Source organism: Sinocyclocheilus rhinocerous, unplaced genomic scaffold (genome assembly GCF_001515625.1).
Source record: "Sinocyclocheilus rhinocerous isolate Xijiao unplaced genomic scaffold, SAMN03320098_v1.1 scaffold2194, whole genome shotgun sequence".
NCBI lineage: Eukaryota > Metazoa > Chordata > Actinopteri > Cypriniformes > Cyprinidae > Sinocyclocheilus > Sinocyclocheilus rhinocerous.
Window position 1 is genome coordinate 413,387 of NW_015652304.1, and position 24,792 is coordinate 438,178.

At 36.9% G+C, this 24,792-nt stretch overlaps 1 protein-coding gene across 2 annotated transcripts in view; it reads right to left on the bottom strand.

Moving 5' to 3' along the window:
- Positions 1-16,786, bottom strand: part of efna4 (ephrin A4) — a 54,763-nt gene extending 37,977 nt beyond the window's left edge. Inside the window, exons 1-2 of one of the 2 annotated variants that reach the window (XR_001637002.1) lie at positions 16,194-16,275; positions 15,894-16,125 (exon numbers count right to left, since the gene is read on the bottom strand). Coding sequence is in view for 1 of the 2 variants with exons in the window: in XM_016520668.1 (XP_016376154.1) it covers positions 16,194-16,312 (119 nt within the window). In the remaining variant the exon portion in view is untranslated. Of the gene's footprint in view, positions 1-15,893; positions 16,126-16,193 lie in introns of those variants that run through there. The other variant, XM_016520668.1, reaches the window with a different exon arrangement.
- Positions 16,787-24,792: the final 8,006 nt, after the last annotated feature.

Genomic DNA, 24,792 nt, shown 5'->3' on the forward strand with positions numbered 1-24,792 from the left:
TGCCCACTTTCTAAAATCCACATAAGTGGTAAGTGTGCATGTTATGCTTTGCCCACTTTTCTAAAATCCTGTATTAAGGGTTACGCGTTATTGATCTCGTTCCCTTTCTCTGAGTTGGTTTAGACCCCCGTACCTTGGGCTCCACTCAATTAGTGTGTCTGTCGACACACTGGAAGCATCGCTCCCCTCACCATTGAGGGTTATTGTGAGCATGGTGCTTTCTTTCGAGCGTTAATCCTCTCTGAGGAGTTGGATTCCTCGCTCCATGGGCTGTCCTCGTGGTAGCATTGAGCAGTGCTCCCCTCTTATCAAAGGGTTACCTGGAATGAGAAACGTTATTCCTCTGAATTCGGAGTTCTCCTCTCACATGAGAAGTTGAGTTCTCTGCTGTCGCCGGCCAACGAGTTGGTGTTTTTTCAATGTATGCTTCAGACACGGGTCACGACGAGGCGTTCCCCATAGCGACCCCTAGAGGACGCAGTGTCTCGTTCCCTACTCAGGAAACCATGGTTACATAAGTAACCTGAGACGGTTTTGCTCATACTTAATTGCAAAATGTTAATTTTCACCATTAAAAAAAATAATAAAATCCTGCAGTAACATTGATGGAGGGTCCAGATTCATATCTAGGGACCAGAATATTAAGAAACTAGAAATGGGCTCTTTTCACTTGCCAGTAATTAACCACTTAACAATCATCCAATCAACGCCCCAGCAACCTCTTACAACACCTTAACAAACACATAGCAACACCCTGGCAAATACCTTAACATTGTGGCTGTGATTCTTGCACAAGCAAGCAGCACTCAAATTTTCTTCAGAAACTGTAAAAATTGAGTCCCGCAATCTTTATTGCTGTGTGTGCATACATTAACATGAACATCTGCCTCTGGTTACTAAATGTCATTTCTTTCTGAGATGAATGTGAATGTCTCAGCAGTGGTTAGTGGGTGAATTAAAACACCTTGCCCTACTAAAATTACATTAAACATGCGACGCTCATTATTGAGGTGTAGTGTAAAGACTAAGTTTTGGCTACTTGAGGATCAGTTGAAATTATTGGTCTTGGTGTTTTCTCTCGCTCCCTCGGTCTCTTTTTTTTTTAAACAATTGATCTGTAATGCAGTTAATTAATTTTACTCTACAGTTTATATCAAGGTATTCTGTGTTGCTACAGAGGTGTGTTACCCTTTCCCCCCAAATAATTAAGATCCAAAGTTAACATTTCACACCTAAAAGTTTAAACCGCAAAATTATTATATAATTTGTTTTGAGCAACAACAATGCTACTTAATAAAACGCTAACAATGTGCAACATCAAATCATCACTGCATGGTTCTAATGGAATAAAACTACAGAGGAACTGGTAAGTTTTTAACACACTAGGAGTTTCACATTGCTGGATGTTCACTGAACAATGTCTGGGAACGCTTGTTTCACAGTGCAAACAAAACTAATGGCAAACTGGTTAGGACAAAAATCAGATCCGGAGGAGATGGAAGCTTTTAAATTGCATTATAACATCACATCTCGGTAGGAAACAATGACAGAGGTAACAAGCCTCCTCTTTTCTTTTTTCCTCTCAGACACACACACACACACACACACACAGAGTCAGAAGACATGAGGCATTATCATCCTGAAGTGGAGGAGGGTCAAGTCTCATTGGTCTCTTGTCTCTTTCACTCATTCCCTTATTTGTGGAATTTGTAGCTTTTTAATAAAGTTCAGTCTTCCCTCCCCCACTCTCTGCACTCACTTCATTTCCTTGTCAACAATTTTCTGTCTCTCTCTCTCTCTCTCCTTCCTTCCTTCCCTCCCTCCCTCTCGCTCCTCTCCATTTCCCAGTACCCGTCTCTCCTCCTCTGGCTCTTCCTCTCTCACACACTGTTTATTTAAGCACTTTCACGGTCACTGCATTGTAATCTCATGGGACAAAACTGCCCTTTCTCTTTTACACTCCCTCTCTCTCTCTTTCTCCTTTGCTCCTTCTTCCCTCTCATCCCATTCTCTCCTGGTAACCTTCTCTATCTCTCCCTCAGCCCCTCCTCTCCATCTTTCTCTGTCAAAACGTTTCAAATTCAAATTCAGATTGGTTTTTCCTGAGCTGAAAGGGCATGAAAGAGTGCTGGTGCTTGGCAGCCTTGAGCTTTGTGGCGCGGTGGCCAGGCGGAGAGCCGGAGGAGAGCCAAGCACCTCTGAACATGCTCAGGTCACAAAGGCCCCAGCCGCACAAAGAGAAGAACTCGCTCCATACAAAAAGCAGCACCCACGGCCTGCATTAGGCACACATAGTACAAAAGACTCAAAAACGCCCCACATAAAACCCAAGAACCCAAACCACACATTAGTCTTCTGTAACACAAGAGAGAAACTGAAAACAATTAACAAAAACACAAAGCACTATCTTAAGTATGATTATGTATGATAAAAGAAGTCAAATGTTTCAAACAATGAATAAAATTCAATTTGTTCCAATTAAAATAATAAAATAATAATTTGATAAAAATATAAATATAACAACTCAAATTAAACACAAAGAATAAATTCTAAGAAAAATTTAATAAAATAAATAATATAATGCATCGTTTTAAAATAAAATAATAAATGAAAATAATGACATTAATACAATTGATATAATTAAATAAACAAAAATAACTAAAAATAAATTACACAAGGTAAAAAATTTAATACAATAAAAAACAAAATTAAATATAAATAAGAAACAAAAACAACAAAAAATTTAAACTAATAAAAATAAAGTATAAGATAAAAACACTAGTGCTGTCAAACGATTAATCACGATTAATCGCATCCAAAATAAACATTTTTGTTTACATAATATGTGTGTGTACTGTGCATATTTATTATGTATATATAAATACACGGACATACAAGTAAATATTTTCAAAATATTTACTGTATTTACATGTATATATTTATATTTATATAATTTATATTATTTCTAAACATATTTAATATATAAACAAGATATCTTCTGAAATATATACATGCATGTGTGTGTATTTATATATATATACACACACACACACATACATATACATATATATATATATATATATACACATACACACACAGAGTACACAAACATATATTATGTAAACAAAAACTTATTTTGGATACGATTGATCGCGATTAAATGTTTGACAGCACTAAAAAAAACTATATAATACTAATGTTGTAATTACAATAAAAAATAAAATTATAATTGAAATTTTATAAAATAAAAAAAACTAAATTAAAATTTCAATTGAATAAATAAAAACTAAAGTAAAAAATTAATTACACAATATAAAAATTTAAATACAATAAAAATTAAAATTAAATACAATAAATTAAAACAAAACATAAAATGAACAAAAAATATATATATATATAAAAATAAGATATAAATATATACATAATATACATACTACTACTAATCTTGTAATTACAATATAAAATAAAATTCTAAATTAAATTTACTAAAATAATCTTCTAATCTTGTAATTACAATATAAAATACAATTCTAAATGAAATTTACTAAAATAAGCTTCCATTTAAATATCAATTTAATAAATAAATATTAAACATAATAAATTACATAAAAATGAAAATACAATTAAAAATAGATAGGGTAAACTACAAATAAAAGAGTAAATATAAAACTAAAAAATATAAAAACTATACGATACAACTAATTAAATGCATACTATAAATAAAATACAGTAAATAAATAGTTTATTTAAAAAATAAATTAAAACCAAAAATAATAAACAAAATGTAAAATCTATAATCAATACAAAATAAATAAATAAATAAAATTATAAATTTATAATAAATACATAAAAAAATTATACATAAAACAAAAAATAAAACGTCTCCAACTCAGCCAATATCAGTCAGAAGCAGCTGGCTGAAGTGAAACACCAGGGCCACCATTAGCTGTCTGTAAACAGGAGGGCGCACTTCAAGTACAAAACTCTTTTAAACGGCCCACACAATACTGAACAACAGCCGAGCCGTGGGGGAGGCAGAGCCAGGGTGGGTTCAAGGAGGACACATGTTGTGTAGCCATGGCTTCTCCCATGCCCCATGCAGAGAGTGAATTATCCACTTAATTTAGGATTACAGACAAGCAGCTACCGCTAGAACAATGAGACAGTCCGGTGCCGTCTTTTCAGATAACATTACAAAACCCATCAGGAGGGGCATCTTCAACACAAGTACAGCTGTCCCCTCATATACTCACAAGCAGACATGCAGGAAGGATTCAAAAAGTGGGAGACACATTGATGCATGAGCATTGATGATCTCCTCATAATAGTGTTGCCAGATGAATATAGAAATTTGTAAATATAATGGTTGCTACGCCCCACAAGAATCAGCAGAATTATTTATCACTAGGTTTCTAACAATGATAAAGACGCAGCAGATGGTAACTTGAAGATTAGTAACTATGTATTAAAAGGACAACAGAAAGTAGAAGTATAGTGTAATTTTTCTTCTTTTTCATGTTGTAAATTAAACAAAGATTACTGAAGTAGGTCTTTCCACTTTAAAATGTCATTTATTTGTTAAATTTGCTAGACATTTCTGAGTGAAGTATTATAGCCAAGGTGCAGTGCATGTGCACCTGACATGTTGGGCTTTGATGCTCATGTGAGTGACACAGGTTTAAGTCCGGCCTGCGACATGTCCTGAACTGATTCCTCCTCTTTCCCCAAAAATGTTCTCTCTACTGCATTTCTCTGATTTAAATCAAATAAAATAAAATAAAAATGTTTGTTTATTTCTTCAGGGGGAAAAAAAAGAATAAACTGCAACCTTAGGAAGGCTAGTAGTAGTATAAGATATCGTCCTGTATAGTCTCAGACAGATGTCTATAAAATTAATTTCAGAAAAAGAAAAAAAAGTGCATTTGATCCCACAGTCTGCGCAATAATGATGGCAAAGCTGCCCACCATATGAGAAACGGTACAGGGAACTCTGCAGGAAATCTGTTCAGCGTGTTCCAGACACTAACCGCCAGACCAGCTTGATGATATAGGATCCAGTCATCATCAGCACTGCTTGTTTTGATTGCGTTCTGCTTCCACACAGAGAGGACAAATCTGTTTAATAACCGGAGAATCGTGCGCTGCCGGTTTGAAGAACTGAAACGGTTATCAAAACACGTCTATCAGAAGCACACACCCAGACCTGCACGTGCACACATGGCTTCACCACAGCGAGCAAGAGAGCAGCACCATACCCAGCATTCCGCTCAAGACCCTTCTACAGGTATCTGCTAAATTCCAACAGCACATCACAAACAGAGAAAGAACAGACGCCCCACACACGCCCCATATACAATAACAAATCACAAGTCACCCACCCACAAAATATGTACATTCAAACTAGGGCTGCACGATAAATCGCATGCGATATTTAATGCGCATCTTGTCAGAAAGCCGGTTCTGTAATCAGCGGTAAATCTCCATCACGTGCGTGCTTTCACATTGAGCAGCATTAACTACACAGAGCCGTTGTTCACTGACGAGCTGCGCAAAAAAATCGCGCGAATATGAACGTGGTTTTGCGCAGCTCGTCAGTAAACAACGGCTCTGTGTAGTTAATGCTGCTCAATGTGAAAGCACGCACGTGATGGAGATTTACCGCTGATTAAAGAACCGGCTTTACTGATAAGATGCGCATTAAATATCGCATGCGATTTATCGTGCAGCCCTAATTCAAACAATAACATACATTCCAACGCGCAAATGTTCACGCCTATATGCTGTAAATTTGCATACAAACCTAAAAGAGCCACATATACAATAATATCAAAACGATGCATTAAAGTAATCTATCTATCTATCTATCTATCTATCTATCTATCTCTCTATATATATCCACACACACACACACGTATCATGTAATTACAGAATTACATTAAAATAAAAAATATGAATTTAATAAAATAAAATTCCATTTAAAATTAAATTTAATCAATTCTAAAAAAATAAATAAAATTAAAATACAAATGTAAATACAATTAAATTAGAAAGAAAAAAATAGTATCTATAAAGCTGTAAAAATAAAACTAAATTAAAAAGAATAAAATTAAACAAATTAAATTCATACATTTACATTTAAAGATTAAATACAGAAAATATATACATTTTATTAAAAATAATAATAATAAAATAAGCGGATGTAAAAATTATATTAAAATCCAAGCGCACACACACACACACACGCATCTATCTATCTATGTAAACTACAGGCCAACTACGTTTAATAATATAAAATAAAATATTGATTTCTAAAGTCATTATTTGACCATCCAGTGCTTTGGGGGCTTTATCAGCAAATATTGATATAAGACATTCATTTCATTTCAATAACTTTGAATATCATGTCATTATCATATCAAACTTTTTTCATTGATTGATTTAATCGATTTTAATTCATATATACGCCATCTAACAATCACTACAATAATGAACCAACAATGAACCAAACCCACTCACATATATACTTACTTACTGAAAAAAAAAAGAAAAAAAATGGAGGAAAGAATGTTAGAAATGTACACACAAATCATACAAACAAATAGACAAACTCACAATATGGTAATTTTATTCCCCAAATGTTCTCCCTTTAGGGTAAGCAAGCATGACGAGGGTGTTTCTCTTCACGACTGCACAGTGACAGTGATAGTAATACCTGCTGACATCTCTTCCTCTCTCCCTCTCCTCCTCTCACCTCACCCCTTCTTCCCCAGAGGGGCTCCCCTACCGATTCAGGCGCTCAAAACTGTTGATTCTCTTCCTGCCATCCCTACATAATGTGCTTGCCTTCTTTCTGCTCATTCAGAATGGGCATAATGTCTTTTCCTTCTCAGCAGAGAGAGGGAAGGAAGACAGAATTGATGCAGGGAAGGGTGGACTATCAGGATGTTCTGCTGTGCCAGTGTGTGCACTAGAAAAATGAGAAATGACGAATTGCAGAATAAAATATGAGTCAACAGCATACCCGTGAATGTTTCGAGTCGACTTGAAATGTTGTTCGCAACCCATTTTTCTTCTGTGATTTCTGACAGCGTTAAAATTAGGGTGAGACTTTAGAGAAACTAGCTAGTCACTGTTTCTAGAAACGTAGGAACGTTGTTACACAATACACATCCATCTTTCAAACCACTAATTAGAACTATCATTAATGACGTCAAACGGTGGAGAGATAACTTCTGCTATCAGACTGAGATTGGCTAACTAAGAAACAGACACGTAAATGATAGCTTGCTAAAATAACACCCAAAATGCTATTTGGCTGTTGGCTAATATTATTCAATAACCCACAAGGCCTCATTGAAATCAGTAAGAAGGAAAGTCATTTCAGAGGAAGAATGTGTTTTTAAGAGAGGAAATACTATTTTCTTTGGAAGAACATGCACTGACGAATCATTCACAAGGCCAAGAACATGCATTGATTAAGAAAATAGGGTCAATTTTGATTTCATGCTGACTTTAACGGGGTGATGCAGGAATCAGATAAGCAAATGGCTACTTTTCAAGTTGCAAGATAAAGCGTTGGAGAAAATCAACACTATTGATAAGAACTAAGAAGTGGTTTGACAAGAAGATAAGAGTCTGAACCACAAATCAACACACACCCATTATATACACACTGCTACCCTTCAGTCAACCACAAATGTGTTCATAGATACACAATTGGCTCTTCATAAACTATATGAATTCAAAGCCAAAAAAACCCCACTTAAATAAACATGATAGCTAAAGGTCCACTAGGTTTGTTAACAAACAAAAGATTGAATCAGTTACATTGGGACACTATATTGTCCTATACCTGCATTTTACAGCCTACACTGTGCTAGTACACAGATATATTGTGACAGAATAACAACAGCTAATGAAACAGTGATATGATTAGCTTTTTGGTAATGAATAACCAAGTAAAAAGATAACTCTAAATGCTGGACTATTGGTTGGTTTATGATTAACTTTTTCACTACTAATAAGCTACTTCACAGAAAATGGTGAACCTGTAATTATTGGCCCCTTAGTTTTCATAATGAAAATAACAAAAGCAATTCTTCGTTCAGACAATAATTCCTAAATTTGTATTATATAAATGGAAATTACTCCACAGTAGAAAATATGCAATAAATTCTTTCTTTAAAAGGTTTGTTAAATCCATTCACTCGCATTTGAGCATGACAAACCTAATATATAGCGCACTTAATTTCACAAGAATGTAGAGTACATATTATAGGAAATACAAAATAAATAGCCTAAATAAATTAAATAAATACAAATAAAAAAGTAAAAGTAACAACAAAAATGTTATGAAATATTATTAAACTGTAATTTATTCCTGTAATGGCAAAGCTTAATTTTCAGCAGCCAATACTGCAATATTCAGTGTCTTCTCTTAAATCATTTTATTTTGATTTGGTGGCTCAAGGAACATTAAAAAAAGCACTGATTCAGTGCTAAAAACATTGATCTTTTTTCAAGAACAACATCTACATTTCTTCAAGAACAAGTTAACATTTATTTGAAACAGAAATTACTGGTACAATGTAAACTGTCACTTCATTTTAATGCATTCTTGCTGAATGAAAGTATTAATGACTTTATTACTGATAATGATAATATTACTGATGTCAAACGTTTGAATTGTAGTGTATAATTTAAATATGCTTGTGCAGACACAACTAGAACAACACATTAGAAAATTGGAATGAGTAGCCTAGTTGATGGTCCTGGAATGGTAGGAGAGAAAAGTGTCGGAATTTCTCAGACAACACAAGCTGGCACAAATCTATATAGGGTCTAGCTTAAACAGTATATCAGGCCAAGGCACTTCTCTCCCTGTCTCTCAGATAATACATGTCCATTAGCAGCAAAAGGAGGACACCACAGAAGATCAAAGTCTCAAAGACACAGAACATCCTATACCTCCCACACAGGAAAGAGAGCTATGCGTGTGTGCATGTGTGTTTCCCTAGAGAAAGTAGCTTTTCCATTAAACAATTCTGCATGTGTAATATTGAAAGCCAAAACAATAAGATTTCCGGTCCACATTTGATGCCTCACAACAGGCGATGCTAGAAACGCAATATCTCCCAGCCAGGCTAATACAATTGCACAAACACAGTAAAACCCCCATATCCCGCAGTAATTCGGTTTGCCCGTTGAAGTGTTGGCGCAGGTACTGAGTTGGAGGTATTTTCAAGAGGGCACCCTGAGGTTAAGTCCAGTGAAAAAGAACAAAACTGTGTTTTCAGTTATGAATCCTCAACCACGGCTATATCCACCCCTGCATTCCTCATCGAACACTAACCGGTGTGAACAACTCCCCAACAATAGGAGTAAAAAACCTGTCCTAGTGAAAATATGCATGCAGTCCAATTACCACATGCTGTGTCTTTATGCTTCAATAGCATTAGTGAGGTGAATCAGCTGCTTAGTGTATATAATAAAATATATTTTATATTCAGGCCTATAAAAGTATGGAGATTGCTTTTTTCAGGGCTCCAGATGGCAAATAGACACAAATGCAACAAAAAATAAACATGTGACAATTTAGGAACTTTATGACTCCTATTATCTTGTGAGCTCCAGTGATTTGTGAAATGACTCTTATGAACCAGTTGATGAATTAGTCAATAATATTCACAAACAGTAAGCAATTTGAATCAGACTCACTCAGTACCATCACTTTACAATTGAACTGCAAAAACTTCACGGTTTCATGGATAGGTTTGTTGATTACTCAATAAGCTTAAGAGTTTCTGAACAACCAGATCCAGCAGTTCTCTAATTTGGCAACTAGAAAGTACATTAGCTCCTAAATGTTTCATTTTTTGAATAGACAATGGCTGTTTTGTCTTGGCACTGGTACACAATTTGCTTGTAAGTCGGCAATAGACGCTGTCTGGCTCCAAAACTTCTTTAATAAATAACAACCTATTTTTTCGGACTCCAAGAATTTACACATTGCACTTAAAATTTCATTTTATCTTCCAAAAGACACATTCAGGCCACTGGCTGGCATACAGACTGGCAACGACTGGCCTCTAATAACGCAACGGCGCATGCATGCACATGCACGCGTGCACAAAACCAGGCATGCAAAGGATAGGGAACTGGTGAGTGATATTGATGTGGTCAAGCTGAGAGAAGCGCTATTGGCCAATGTGGAGGTGTGAGATAATGGAGTGTACTTGCTGATAACATCTGTATGGTGGGTATTAGCCAAATATCCAGGCAAGAGAGAAAATATGGAAACTCTCTCTTCGCCGTGGGAAGCCAGCCCTGCGCAATCACACAGAGAAATCTGAAACTCATAATATCACTAAATTATAATATTAAACAGGCGACAGAATATGACTTTCTCCAAGGTAGATTGAAAGGTTATCCCATACCAGGTCTGGCCAAATTCCACTGCTCAAGACCCGTTTTATAAGATTATATCCGTTTCATGCTTAGTCCATAAACTTATATCGGCTGGGACTTCTTCAAAGAAGCCGACTGGACCTCAGCGAATCGGGAACAAGCCATAGGACAGAGTCTGTCTGTAAAGTCCCTCTATGAACCTCCAAAATCTCTTCATGCCCACTGGACCAGGTGGCCTTTACAGTACAGACTGATAGAAAACCACTGAGGAAAGAGGAACATCTCCTGAAAGATGCACAGTTACAAACTGAGCAATTTCAAAAGTAAGTTTTCTGTCACATATGTAAGCCAATGAAAATATTGCAATACAAAGAAAGGAAAATGTGCCATCAAAAAAAAAAAATGTTACATGGGAATTAAAAACAGAGACTATATCTAGCTCTGCGAGGGTATGTTTCTCGGAACATATTTCACAGTTACACAGCAGGAAAAAATGTGATAAGGACATAGCTGAGGTTGTCGAGTACAAAGTTGAGGAATATTTCCTGTTTTCGCAACATTTTCTTTTGATTTATGCAGCCTAACTATTTCTTAGGTCATCCACATTATCGGGAAATGCCGGTTCATGACAACGTGCTGCAGATTCCTGAAGGTTACGGGCAGCACAGACGAAAACAAACCTGAAGTAAATATAGTTCCATTCATATGGATAATTATACAATCCGCTATGATGCATTAAGCTATACAGTCAACCACATAATAACCAGAGAGCGAGCGAAAGCAGCAGGGAGTTCACTTTCTTACTTCCCTTCGAATGCGAGCCTGAGTGTGATTATTTCAGAGTAGGTTTGTTGATTACAGTTCACAGGTTCTCGTAGCTAATGATTCATAGAAGTAGTAGGGAGATTATCCGAAAATTGTGAAAGTCCTCGCCAAGCTCGAGGCGTGCTTAGGGGTCCAATCACGGCAGCCCTGATTGAGCAAAATTACAGTTGATCTTCAAGCCTTAATTTAAATTTGCATGCGCATGGGTGCGTCCGCCCCCGTGCTGCCTAAGAGGTCCGATCCCGCCTCTCGCTGTTGAAACGACGAGAAAACATACTACGTTGTATTTGGGGTGTGTGTATGGGGGGTTGATGCGCTTGTATGCATGAATTAACACTCATGCTATCACACAATCCACCATTACGCACAAACACAAATTATTCAAAGTTCCTCGGGTATTAATTGATGGTTTATTTCAATTTTTTTTTTTTGCATCCTGTTCGAAAACGTAGCCGTGAGAGGTAAAAGGGAGGTGTTGAGAAAGAGGCACTTGGAATTTCAAGAGTATTAGAAATGTGTTCAAACCTGTTGAGTAAATGACTCACACAAGAGAGATGAACACACACAGATATAAAAAGCTGAATTTGGAAAATGTAGAGGTTTTATATCACTGATGTACTTAAAACCTTTGCCTTTCGAACTTGTGCTTATAAGGACCGGGGCTGTGTTTCCCAAAAGCGTCATAAGCCTAAGTTGATCGTAGCTCCTTTGATTTCAATGGGTGTACGGTGTACTTAAGCTTACGATGCTTTTGGGAAACGCATCCCAATTCACCCAAAAATGAAGCTTTTGTCATCACCCTCATGTTGTTCCAAACCTGAACAACTTCCTGTCCTGGAGATATTCTGGAGAATGCACTGTTCACTCTTTTCCATGCAGTTAGAATGGGTGTAAAATGAAGGTTTCAGGTTTCAAAAAGGCAGCAAAAGCATAATAAAAGTGGACCAGACTCTATATATCAAATCTTCTGAAGCAATACGATAGATCTGTATGGCAAACATTTATTAAAAATTATTTATTTTGTGAAAATCTAATCAGTCTTGGTTCTTCTTGGCACAAGAATGTTCAATTCATGAATAAATAATTATTTTAAGCTGAATCTTTTCTGAATCTGATCCAGTTAACAAACCCAGTCTAAATGATTTGTTCATGGTCCTTGAGCTCAACTCACTGATTTGGTCACAACAATTAGGGTAAAAATCAGCTGTTTTAGTATCATGTATCATATATTATCACACTATTATAATTCTTAATACTTGGAATTAGCTTTTATTTTTATATTTTTCATTTTAATTTAAGTTTTAGTAATTATGTTCTGCTATTTTTATTTGTTCTTTTTATATTTCTATTCAGTTTAGTAATTTTTAGCATTGTCTTCAGAATATCTCTTTTTGTATTTCACAGAAGGAAAATCATACAGGTTTGGAATGACATAAGTGTGTGAAGTTTCATTTTTATGAGAAAAAAAAAGCTCTGACTGTGTGCGCGTGTAAGTAAAGTCAGAAATCTTCACTGTATGTTCACACTTAGCCGTTGCATCAGGTTTCAGACTTTTAGGTTAAGAAGACAACATGAGGAAATAAAGTGGTGAGCTGAGAGAGCGTGACATAAGAATGAAGCACACGTTATAAGCTTTATCCACCTGGCAGGCCATCTAAAACGTCATCTGATAAACGAAAAGCAACAAGTTTCTCACAGCAGTTCACAGCTCAGTTGTTGGCATTCATGGTTCCCTCAATGAACTGTAGCTCCCCAGCAATCATGTAGCCCCAGACCATGACACTCCCACCACCATGCTTGACTGTAGGCAAGACACACTTGTCCTTGTACTCCTCACCTGGTTGCCGCCACACACGCTTGACACCATCTGAACCAAATAAGTTCTTTAAAGTATGTTCATTTATGCACTCAATACTTGGTCGGGGCTCCTTTAGCACAAACTACAGCATCAGTGAGGTGTGGCATGGAAGCGATCAGCTTGTGGCACTGCTGAGGCACTACTGAGCCTTCAGCTCATCTGTATTGTTGGATCGACCGTTTCTAATTTTTCTCTTAAAAATATCCCATAGATTCCATATGGGGTTCAGGTCAGGCATGTTGGCTGGCCAGTCAAGCACAGTAATATCATGGTCAGCAAACCACTTGGAAGACTCACTTCTGTGAGATACTGTATATATACATACACAGGTGCATCTCAAAAAATTTGAATATCGTGAAAAAGTTTTTTTTTGTAACATTTCAAAAAGTGAAACTTTCATATATTCTAGATTCATTACATGTAAAGTAAAACATTTCAAAAGTTTTTGTTTTAATTTTGATGATTAGAGCTTACAGCTCATGAAAGTAAAAAAATCCAGTATCTCAAAATATTAAAACATTTCCTAAGATCAATCCAAAAAAAAGGGATTGGCAAAACAGAAAAAGCTCAAATGCACTCAATACTTGGTCGGGGCTCCTTTAGCACAAATGACAGCATCAGTGAGGTGTGGCATGGAAGCGATCAGCCAGCAGACGTCACAGCACCCCAAATCATCACTGACTTCGGAAACTTGACACTGGACTTTTAAACGATGCTCAATTGGTACCAAGTGTGCCAAGAAAATATCCCCCACACCATTACACCACCAGCCTGAACCGTTGAGACAAGGCAGGATGGATCCATGCTTTCATGTTCTTTACGCCAAATTCTGACCCTACCATCTGAATGTCGCAGCAGAAATCGAGACTCATCTATATATATATATATATATATATCACACATACACACAGTTAGACAGAAACCTAAAAGTCTTTCTCCCACTCTTTCCAAAGTATTGATGTGATGAAACACTGCAAGCTAAACATGACGACCTTGCAGCACTCATGTCTCCAAAAACCGAGCCTCATTAATCTGGTTATATTACACTATTTGGTGTAAACAGCAAATCAATGTCTGTGCAACGTGTTCATTGTTTGCAGCACTGGAGAACTGTGAAGCAAAGTAGTTGACGTTTAGTCTGCAGATGCCTTTGTCTAAATCTGTTAATAAACCACATCACTACATAAGACTAAACATGACTAAACTGAATGCAAGTGTAGATTTGTGTACGTGTTAGCATGCAAAAAAAAAATCAGCCCAACAAGCTAAGAGCAAATTAATCTCTCATCTCTATCATATAAATATTAAACTGAAAGCCAAACAACAAATTTGTAAAACCTTAAAAAGCCATCTTTCTCTGATGAGAAATTAATGAGCGATGACAAACCAGCTAGTTTCAAGCATTTTAACGATTCACATGTCACTACATGAGGCCTGTTGCTGAAACACAAGTCCATAGGGATGGCTTCCCGTGTCCGAGGCGTTCTGAGAGGGGCGGAGCACAGCTGGGCCTCCAGGCTGTCCTAAACTAAACAGCCAATCCAGACCGAGACAACACCTGGAGTGGCAGGTGAGCGTGCCATCAGTCTGACAAATGACACCAATTAAACCATCATAGAGCAAGACAGAGGACAGATCTGTGGCACTACAGGAAGAGAGCTGATATGCACACATCATTAACATTGATTTATTTAATTAGTGCTACGTTCAGCACTAATAGATCAAACCTAGAGAAATTGTTCACCAGACTGTAAGGAGCGGAAGGGCATTGGATTTTACAGCATATAGCTGATTCGCCCATTCAACAGATACAAAAGCTCTGACCCCTGATCCCAGTTAATGAAATTAGAACACAGATACACAAGATAATTACTAACTGCTGCCGCTTCACACCGAAGCTGTTTGTTTATCTTTTGTTTTGATCCACTTTGTTTTCCTCAGTCTCATCCTGCAAACACCCATATAATGGACATTCTTAGATTCTGGATCTAATTTGCAGCACCTGAAATCACCAGTGTTAAGTATTATTTATATAGTATTTATTAATATTTTGAATAAGTTTATTTTTATATTTTAAGTTTTCTTTTTAGGTTTAGTAATTTTATGTGCTTATGTACTTTTTATTAGTTTTTTAATTTTATTTAGCTTTTATATTCATTTTTGTTTTAGTAATTTCGAATAAACCTTTTATTTTTCAACATTTCAACAATGTTTTTTATTTTTTTAGATTTATTCCAATTAATGAAAACAATTTTTATTAGTTTTAGTTAACAATAGCAACACTGGAATTCACACACACAGTTTTTTTTGTGTGTGTTGTCCATATTAAAACTAAAAGTATGTTAAGTATGCATAAAGTATGAATCCAATCTGGACTTACTACATCTGACCTACAACATCAGCTGCATCACTGTTTATTTATGCATGATAATTTCTAAACGCTGTGCAATCAAAACTACTAATTATTTGACTTACTGCTTACCACATAACATATAGTAGGGAAGTAGCCATATATGCTTAATGCTGCAGCCTTTATTATCTGTGACTCTGTAAAATACCTTCAGCACTGACTGAAAATCTATATAAATGAAACCTGCTGTTATTATTGGTTATAATAACTCAGTTGCATGATCATGTGATTACAAAATGGCAGTGCCCATAAGGTGAAAGCCTGCCCTATGTAGAATAAAACAGCTGTTTTTCTTAATCTTCTAATGTGAGTGCACATCATTTACATAATACTTATAAAAACACTAGTCATTTTTTTCTTTATGCATAAAACTTTAATTATCAGAAATGACTGAGTGTACCTTTAAAGATAAATAGATCAAAGTTTGACTGGTGGAAACAGTGAAGCATGGGAGGACACATTACCACACTTAAACCGTTTAATAGGTGCAGGTGTGTTTTAGGCTGCAGACATGAAGCAACACAAATCTGGGAGCGTTTTTGGGCTTAGTCACTTCACATTCACTGGGCTGAGATCCCGAAGAGCACCGCGCGCTGAATTACTCACAGGGAACGCAACCGCAATCCTGCGTAATAAGGTTAATTGGAAACAGTCAACACGAGGAGTATGAATTAAAAGTAATTGTGATCTTACCGTGTATTTGTAGAGTTCCAGTATACAACGTGTCTCTTTGCTGTCGTTGACATAACGTGTATAAACAGAGCCAGAAGTCTCATCATAGCGCAAACTTCAGAGCACCTTGGCACAATCATGACTGAAGTCGACCAGCTCTTGTGGGCGGCTGATATGAGACTCAGTTTGAAGTCAAAACCAGTTGCAGAACTTTACTGGACTAGAGGAGAAACGCAAATCCCGAGTCTTTAGGAAATCTGAACGCATTTACTAAGGCACAGAGGCATGTTCTGCTTACTAAATGCAACAAGAGGTTACATGCTTAAGTTTATAAAGATGCGAAACATATGCTGACGTGTGAGACAAGTTCATAAAGAAACATTATTGCGATTCCGTGCGACGTTTAGTATTTCCTTGTGAAGATTTGATAAGTAGTCCACTTTACTCTGACATGAAAATAACTTGTTTTTCTTCAAATGTAAATCCAGTGTTGGTTTATAAGGTCCAAGTTTGACAACAACTCCAAACTTCTCATGAAAGGAAAAGGAGACAATTGTTTGTAGTCGCAGGACGCTCTCAATCACGGCCGTTGATAGCTGACAGTGACTGGAGTGCGTTTCTGGGCAGGGCGGAGGACACGGGGGCGTGTCGTTAAAACTTTGAACCAATCAATGATACAGGGGGTGGGGCCGACATTCCTTAGTTTTTGAAGGTGTGCTGCACAGTACCCTGACAGCTCCACGTTCAATGAATGTGGGACTTTCACAAAAGTCTTTCAATAAGTTTTTTCCTCGTGAACTTTTGGCTCGTGCAGTCATTTTTGTTCAAATTTAAGATATGTTACACTGTTGATGATAGAGTAACAAGTTTTAAAAGACTATGGTGACAACCACAGTTTATAAAATGAAAGTTATTATGCCAAACATTTACTTTTGTATTATACAGAAAATGAGGAGCAACATGAGTAAGATCAACATGAGGATGTGTAAATGAGGATTTTTGGATTTTTTTTTTTTTAATATAGAGTGAATATTGCGGTAACCAGTTCTGCACTGTGGATTTATGGATTATGTCATAATGTGACAAAAGATTTATTTTTCAAGTAAATACTGTTTGGTTGAACTTTCTATTCATAAAATAATCCTCAAAAACTGTAGCATGGTTTCAACAAAAAATATTAAGCAGCATCACTGTTTTAAACCGTAATAATAGTAATAAGCAATGTATGTTATGGCATCAAATCAGCATATTAGAATGATTTCTGAAGGATCATGTGATACTGAAGACTGGAGTAATGACTGCCTGAAAATTCATTTTTGCCATCACAGTAATAAATTACATTTTAAAATATATTAAATAGATAAAAAAACAAAGTTGTATTAAATTGAAGTTATTTTAGTTAAAAGCTTAACGTAATTTAGTTAAAAAGTTATATAGTTAAATTATAATAATATTTCACAATATTAATTCTTTTATTTTTTGATCAAATAAATGCAGCTTTGGTGAGCATGAGACACTTTTTAAAAACATTTCTGACTCCAAACTTTTGAATGGTAGTGTGTGTGTGTGTGTGTGTATATATATTATATTATTTTTAATAATATACAATTATATCATGTTTCAATTATGATCATGTTTTTGTTTAGCTATTGTCACCAAATGATAGGCTGTTTGATTAACCAGAATAACTAGCTCCATAACAACATTTAAACAGATCTGTTTGAAAACCACTGAACATAAAGGACATTTGCTTGGCAGCAAAATCTCCACAGTTAATACACACCCTAATTCTCCTCCTCAGAAACTGGTTATTCATGAAAAGAGCTGTTTTCCTTCACCATTGGGAATGTATTAAGCGCATTTAGCGTGTTTCAGCATTAGCCCTATTCAATTACTTTTGTCCTTCTCAATGTGTTGTTTCCTCATACTTTGTATGTCTTTATTCTTTTTATTGTTCCCTTTTGCTCTTTCTTTCAGAATCCCAAGGATGAAGTGACATTATTCCATATTTAAGTAGTGCATGAGGACGTATCCTTGATCTTGTTTGAAGTGCTCGACAGCTTCTGGAGACATTGGCTGAGGTCCTGCTCGTCTCTGTGGGAGTCTACAATGTTTTGTGTTTGTATGTGTACGTGTGAATGTGTTGATAAGTAAGGGAGAGGCAGAATTAATTCACCTTGCTGACGACAGATATCCCGGGAGAGTGCGTGTTCAGGCAGTAATCACTGTGGCCACCGTGTGCGGCAGCAGTCGGTGGTCCCTTGTTATTATCTGCGCATGTTAAATTACCGGCCCGAGATGTGAGTAATGCGAGGCAGGTAAGACCAGCAGTGCAGCAGGCCCATCACTCTTAGCGGCAGGTGTAGAGTGTTCTCCAATGACGTTGGGAAGCACGGCGGTGGGTATATTCGGTTGCTAATTCTTCCAAGTCTTCCCCCGCTATGGCACAACCTATTAATTCCCCTGTCCTCTTCTCATTAATATCACATGATCGTGCGGCGGAGTCTTCCCTTATATGATTTGTCCCTCTGGAGGATTCACAGTCCCCCGACAACGAAGCAGAATTCCTCGTTCCCTTGCTCTCACGAACGTGGGATAATTACACAAAAGGTCTCACCCGCCGAGGCCTGAATTGGCCTCTTTGGTTATTATCTAATTAATAAAGCAGCATGATAATGGCGGCCCATACACCGGAGAGAGGTATTCACGCATGGGCCTTCGTATCTGACTCTCTGTCATTTCCTGACCACAGTTTTGTCCTGTCTCGGAATTAACAGGATATATCTAGGTTTTTGTGGCGGTGGAGCGCAGCTGAGAGCCCTTGTGGAGGTCATATCTGCAGCGCAGCAGAGCTCTGATTTATATAAATGAAGATCTGAGTGCCAGTGGTCCATGTGGGCCGGGTCTGGGCTATTGTGTGGGAGTCTCAGCAGTGCTGCGGTAATTAAGAATCGGGGCTAAACGGGGAACAGTCACCTTGTGCTCCTCCAGGAGCTGCTCTGAAGTGTGTTTCCTGCTCCTGCGATCAGGTGTTGTTCCAAAACTTGCGTCCCCACCTCACCCTGCTCCTGTTTTATGTTGTTTTATGGCGCTTTTCCACTGCATGGTACGGCACGGTACGGTTCACTTTTGGGGGGTTTTCCACTGGGTGCAGTACCTGGTACCTGTTAACAACTAAAAAGTGGCTGTTCCCCCTGTTGAGGTAGTACAGACGTTCCTCTCGTTGATAGCAGAGGAGCGGATCCAGGGAGAGCTTGATGGGGCGACGCGGAATGAAAAAGTATTTTTAAGAGTCGCGGCAGTAGAGGCGGCGCAACTATAACGACATGTGAATAATCCCGCCCACTCTAAAGCGGTACTAAACTGCAGTGGAAACGCAAACCGAGCCGAACCGAGCCGTGCCGTACCGTACTGAGCCGTACCGTGCCGAGTCGTACCACGCAGTGGAAAAGCGCCATTAGTAAGCTGAACAAGAGCACAGGTTGACAGACTGCCAACATGCACTGTAAAATGACTCCTGGTGAAAAATAAAACATCAAAGAATTGCTTGATTATTGCAGTTATTTATGTTTGCCTACTATACTGAAGTTCCAGCAACTTTCAGGAGCTAAACTATGTAGTATACTCAGATAATTTTTTTTTAGGTCATATGAACATGCAAAGAAAATGAGTTGCGTGAGTTTAGATAGGCCTGCACTGAAAAACAAGTCTTTTTTGTGGTTCATTCCCATTCACAATCTTCCCAGCACACACTGGGGCATGAATGCTTTTAAAATGGTTGAATTGTTTGACTGTGTAGTTTTTATGCTAGAAGCATACTTTATGCAATAGTTAACGTTCACTCCTGCGTTGGTCTTGCTGTTAACAACCCCAGTACTCCAGGGGTGATAGAGTTACCTTAAAATGTCGGTGCCATTTAACCTGATGTGTTAGTATTTCAGAAAGTTGCCGTAAAATGTGTCTCATTCATTAATGTTGTCATTAGTGTGCGTATGCACAAATTTGTGCATGAAATCTGCTTACAAACACTGTATTTAACTAACTTGTTTAGCAAGAATTTCTTCAAACTGTTGCTGTGGAATGACAGTAGCTGACCTGAAAAATTACTTTAAGCAGACTCCCTTTATTGGGATATTTCCAAACAGTTGCCAGTAACCACTGACTTCCATAGTATTGAAAAAATACTATGGAAGTCAGTGGGCAGAGGCAACTGTTAGGTTGCAAACCTTCTTCAAAATATCTTCTTTTGTGTTCAACCCAAGAAAGAAACTCATACATGTTTGGAACAACATGAGGATGAGTAAATGATGACAAAATTTTCATTTTTGGGTGAACTACCCATTTACGTTTATGTAAGAAGTAATTTTTGCATTATGAATTGCGGTCTTACACAATTCAAAACACAATAAACGGACAAAATCAAGCTTGCATAGGTGAAAATTTCTGCATTTACTTATTTCAGCAGAGTATGTGAATACATTTATTTAACTGATTTATAAATATTTTTTATAGGTGCAGATCTCTGAAGTTGCTTCATTTGTGCTTCAGGACAACTGAGAGGCCTCTAATGACTCTGATGGTTTGGGGTCTACTCATGGTTTTTCCTGTGATCACCATATCAGAGCGGATATGACTAGCTCCACCAAGAGAAAAAGAAGGTCCTACGAGACATATCAAAGATGTCATCTGAGCAAATAAGCAGTCAAACCTTTTTTTCTTTTTGAATATAATGTAAATGCACAAGGACGAATGACAGAAATATAAATCTTTAGTGTAGGCTTAATAAAATAACAATAACATTAAGCATTTTTTTTTGTATGTAGTGCCTTGAAGTTTATTTTCTAAAAACATCAAGAAATACTCCTTAGTCAGGGCTGTACAGTGAGATGTATATGTTGCACATGCTATAGTCTGTGAGATACATAAATGTATACCAATAGCATGCATGCAATACATTTTTGCATGTGTTTGAGACAGAGACTGTTTGAGACTGTTTGTGTGAAGTGAGTGTTTGTTGCGTGCTTGTTTATGAGTGAGGTTAATTGACAATTGTGACCTGTGCTACAAAACTTTCAACCTCTGTAGCACCAATGCTATGTTCAGAAAACATTAACATACTGCCCTGTTAGTGTACATTTTCTTTGAGAATGTTAGAAATTAGTTAGAAATGTACTGCAATGATCTGTTAAGCATTAAATGATGCAGTCATAGTAGTTAAAAGGAATAGTTCACCCATACATGAAAACTCACATGAGAGTGAGTAAATGACAGGATTTTCATTTTTGCGTGATGTTCATAATGATAGTTATTAGAAGTGGGCCTGTAAAGGTTAAAAGTTTTAGATTTTTAAGCACTCCATAACATGCGACACTACAGTTCAAATGTTTAGATTCACTAAGGTTTGTTTAATGTTTTTGAAAAAAGTCTCTAATGCTCACCATTTATTTGATCAAAATACATTTAAAAACAGTAATATTATTACAATTTAATATATTTTAAATTTATTTTAAAATGTAATTTAATCCTTAAATAACAAAACTGATGATTGGCATATTTCTTATAGTTGAAAACAGTTGTGCTGCTTAACATTTTCAGGGTTCCTTAAAAATTTATTTAAAGAGATTTTTATAACAATGTAAGTCTTTACCTTCACTTTTGATTAATTTAATGCATTCTTGCTGAATAAATGTATAAATTATTATAATTTTTTTAATTAGCTAACCACAAACAAATGAACAATAGAGTAATTTAAACAGACCTCTTTTAAAGTTGACACTTTTGCAATCTTCTAACATTTACTTGAATTAAGTAGAATTTGACTCAAAAGCAATTCAAACTTTTCTCTTCCTTTCTGAAGCTTTATAAACAGCCCTTGTATAGTCTAAGTAAAGCGTGAGGTTAGTAAGTGTTCTTCGAAACGACAGCAGTTGGTCTTTCTCTCTCTCCATAAATCCCTCAACCCTATCAGTGTCACTTATGTCCTCCTCGCCTCCCTCATTTCTCTCTTGTTTCTCTCTCTCCGTCCCTGTTGTACTCCAGCTGTCAGGGGAGAGTTAATCCTGTTATCTGTACAGGCGCAGACTGACAGTCTCACACACATACACAAACACACATTTTCCCAATCCGCCGTACTGTAATCAACCAGGCTGTACACACCACTCTCCCCTCTATAATTAACTTTCCTCTCAACCAGCATGTAACACACACACGGACTCAGAGGCACTGCTCAATTAATTAGGCTGCCCACATGCAAACTCGAAGGGAGCGAGAGAGAGAGAGAGAGACTGGTTCCCTTTCGCTTTGCACTCTCTAAACTGCCCCTGTTGCATTTCAAATTCAATGAAAAAAGTGGGATTACAAATGAGACCTGGGATTGATGGATTTATGCTCAGCTTTATATTTAGCCTAACACGGTGCATATTGTTGCCACTTCACAGCTAAAGACAATGTGACTGAATGCATCCATTCTGGTTTGTGTTGTCTTTTCGCTGTGTTTATGAGAGGTGAGAGTGCATGAGCTTTTGTTCATGTAAATGAAAGGGAGAGCGAAAAACTAGCCAAAAACCTGCCCTGCCAACACAAAATGCAAACACATACGAGCAGGAAGACACGTCACTCGCAGGCATTCAGGTTGAGCTGTAGCCTTTATGTTTTTCTCACAGTTTCTCTTTCTCAAGCTGTCTCTCTCTCTCTTTCTCTCTTTCTCTCTGAGGGGTAATTACAGTGGTGGGCTCAAGCCGAGTCGGTAAACGCTTCTCTTTTCCTCTTTCGCTCCCACCAAGCAAATTATGCACTGGTTACTATAGAGACCTGTTTACAAAATGTTCTTTTTGCCTTTTTCTTTCCTCCCCCTCTGCCCTCAATCGCTCCATTTTCCCTTCAATTTTCTGCCGCTCCCTCTATCCTGTTTGAAACTCAGTGTGTCTCCTTATGTACTGACTGATGCCTTCATCCGCCTTTCCTCTTATTTCTTCCTTAGTCTCTTGCCTGCTGTCTCTATCCCTGACTAACACACACTTGCACACAAGAATGTCAATTATATGAAAATATGATTGCGAATGATATTGAACAGCTGTCTGTGTTTGACAAGTGATGAATGTCTTTTTTAATAAAGGCGAAATAAAGGAAAATCAAACATATTTTCATGTTGTTCTGATGATGTGCAATTTCAGAATTGTCTCATTGTGATATCTGCATTATGTTTATGCATCTAGTTGACATGAAAATTCAAGCAGTGACAGTGGCTTAATTCCTGCTGTGTGACATGCTATATTTCATCTAAAACTATTTGAAACTGAATATTGCTCTATAATTGTTATACATGCACTTTTATAAGCTCATTTATGGAGACGCACTATATGCGATATATATTTTTAATTCGTCACACAGGACTATTTTAATCAACTGAAAAAATGAAAGGTGGTTTAAAAATGGTAGGGAAAAAAATAAAGCAAAATGTTTATTATAAATGATGTTGGGATAAAAAATACATAATTTGATGTCACAAATTGGCTTATTTGATTAGTGACCAAGAAAGAGTTCGGAATTTGTATTTATTTTACATGACAATGTTTTTCGATTACTAAATCAAAACACTTTTTGTTTATTTAAATGTAAATGTATAATTTACATAGGGATGAGACATAATTGTAAACAGGATTTGAACTATTTTAACATTTAAAATTGTCATCATTTAATGTTCTAAACAGCTTTATTCTTCTGCTGAACACAAAATACGAGATTTTGAATAATGTGGGCCACCAAACAGTTACTGGTTGCTATTGACTTCCATAGTATTGAAAAATAATAATATGGAAGTGAGACCAGCAAGTGTTTGGTTACCCACATTTTTAAAGTTTCTTATTTTGTGCTCAGCAGAAGAAAGAAAATCATACAGGCTTGAAACTACTTAAGGGTGAGTAAATGATGACAGAATTTTCATTTTTGGATTACCTGTCCCTTTAAATCTATAGACAGTAAAATGCATACCCGGTGAACACATATTGGCCTAAAATCTTGATAAAAAAATATATATATATTTTCTCTGAAAGTTATTGCAGTACATACCAGGTGTCCATGTTATCAGTATACGTGTTTTCCATAGCAATCGATCCCAATATCAGGTTACTTGCACATCTTATCTTGTCCTTGCTCAACTCTTCCTTTCTCTCTTCTCTGTTTGTGTTTCCTGGTTACACACACTTGTTATTGGCAACCTCCTTGTGGTACCCAGTGTATTCAGAGGATATTTCTTGCCTTTTTCCCCTTGTTAAATTCCTTCTCATCACTCCTCTTTGCTGCCTTGGTGATCTGCTCCTATTCTATCTCATCTCTCTCTCGTTCCCTCTTTGGGCATTTACTTTTCAGGCAGGGATTGACTTCTGGCAAAGCTGTTCAAATATGACAGCACTTAGACAATAAAAGTACACCATCATGGCAGCTTGAGAATACAGTACACAGCCTGAGAAAGAATGTTTGTGATTCACAAGAGTAGAGCACAGCATAGCATCTAAAGCAATAGGTTTTTTGCTACAGAAGCCGTTTTTTACATTGGACATCCAATCGTTACCCAACACATGTGAGATACACCGTAGAAGTTTGATTTGCTAGCCTGAGGGCT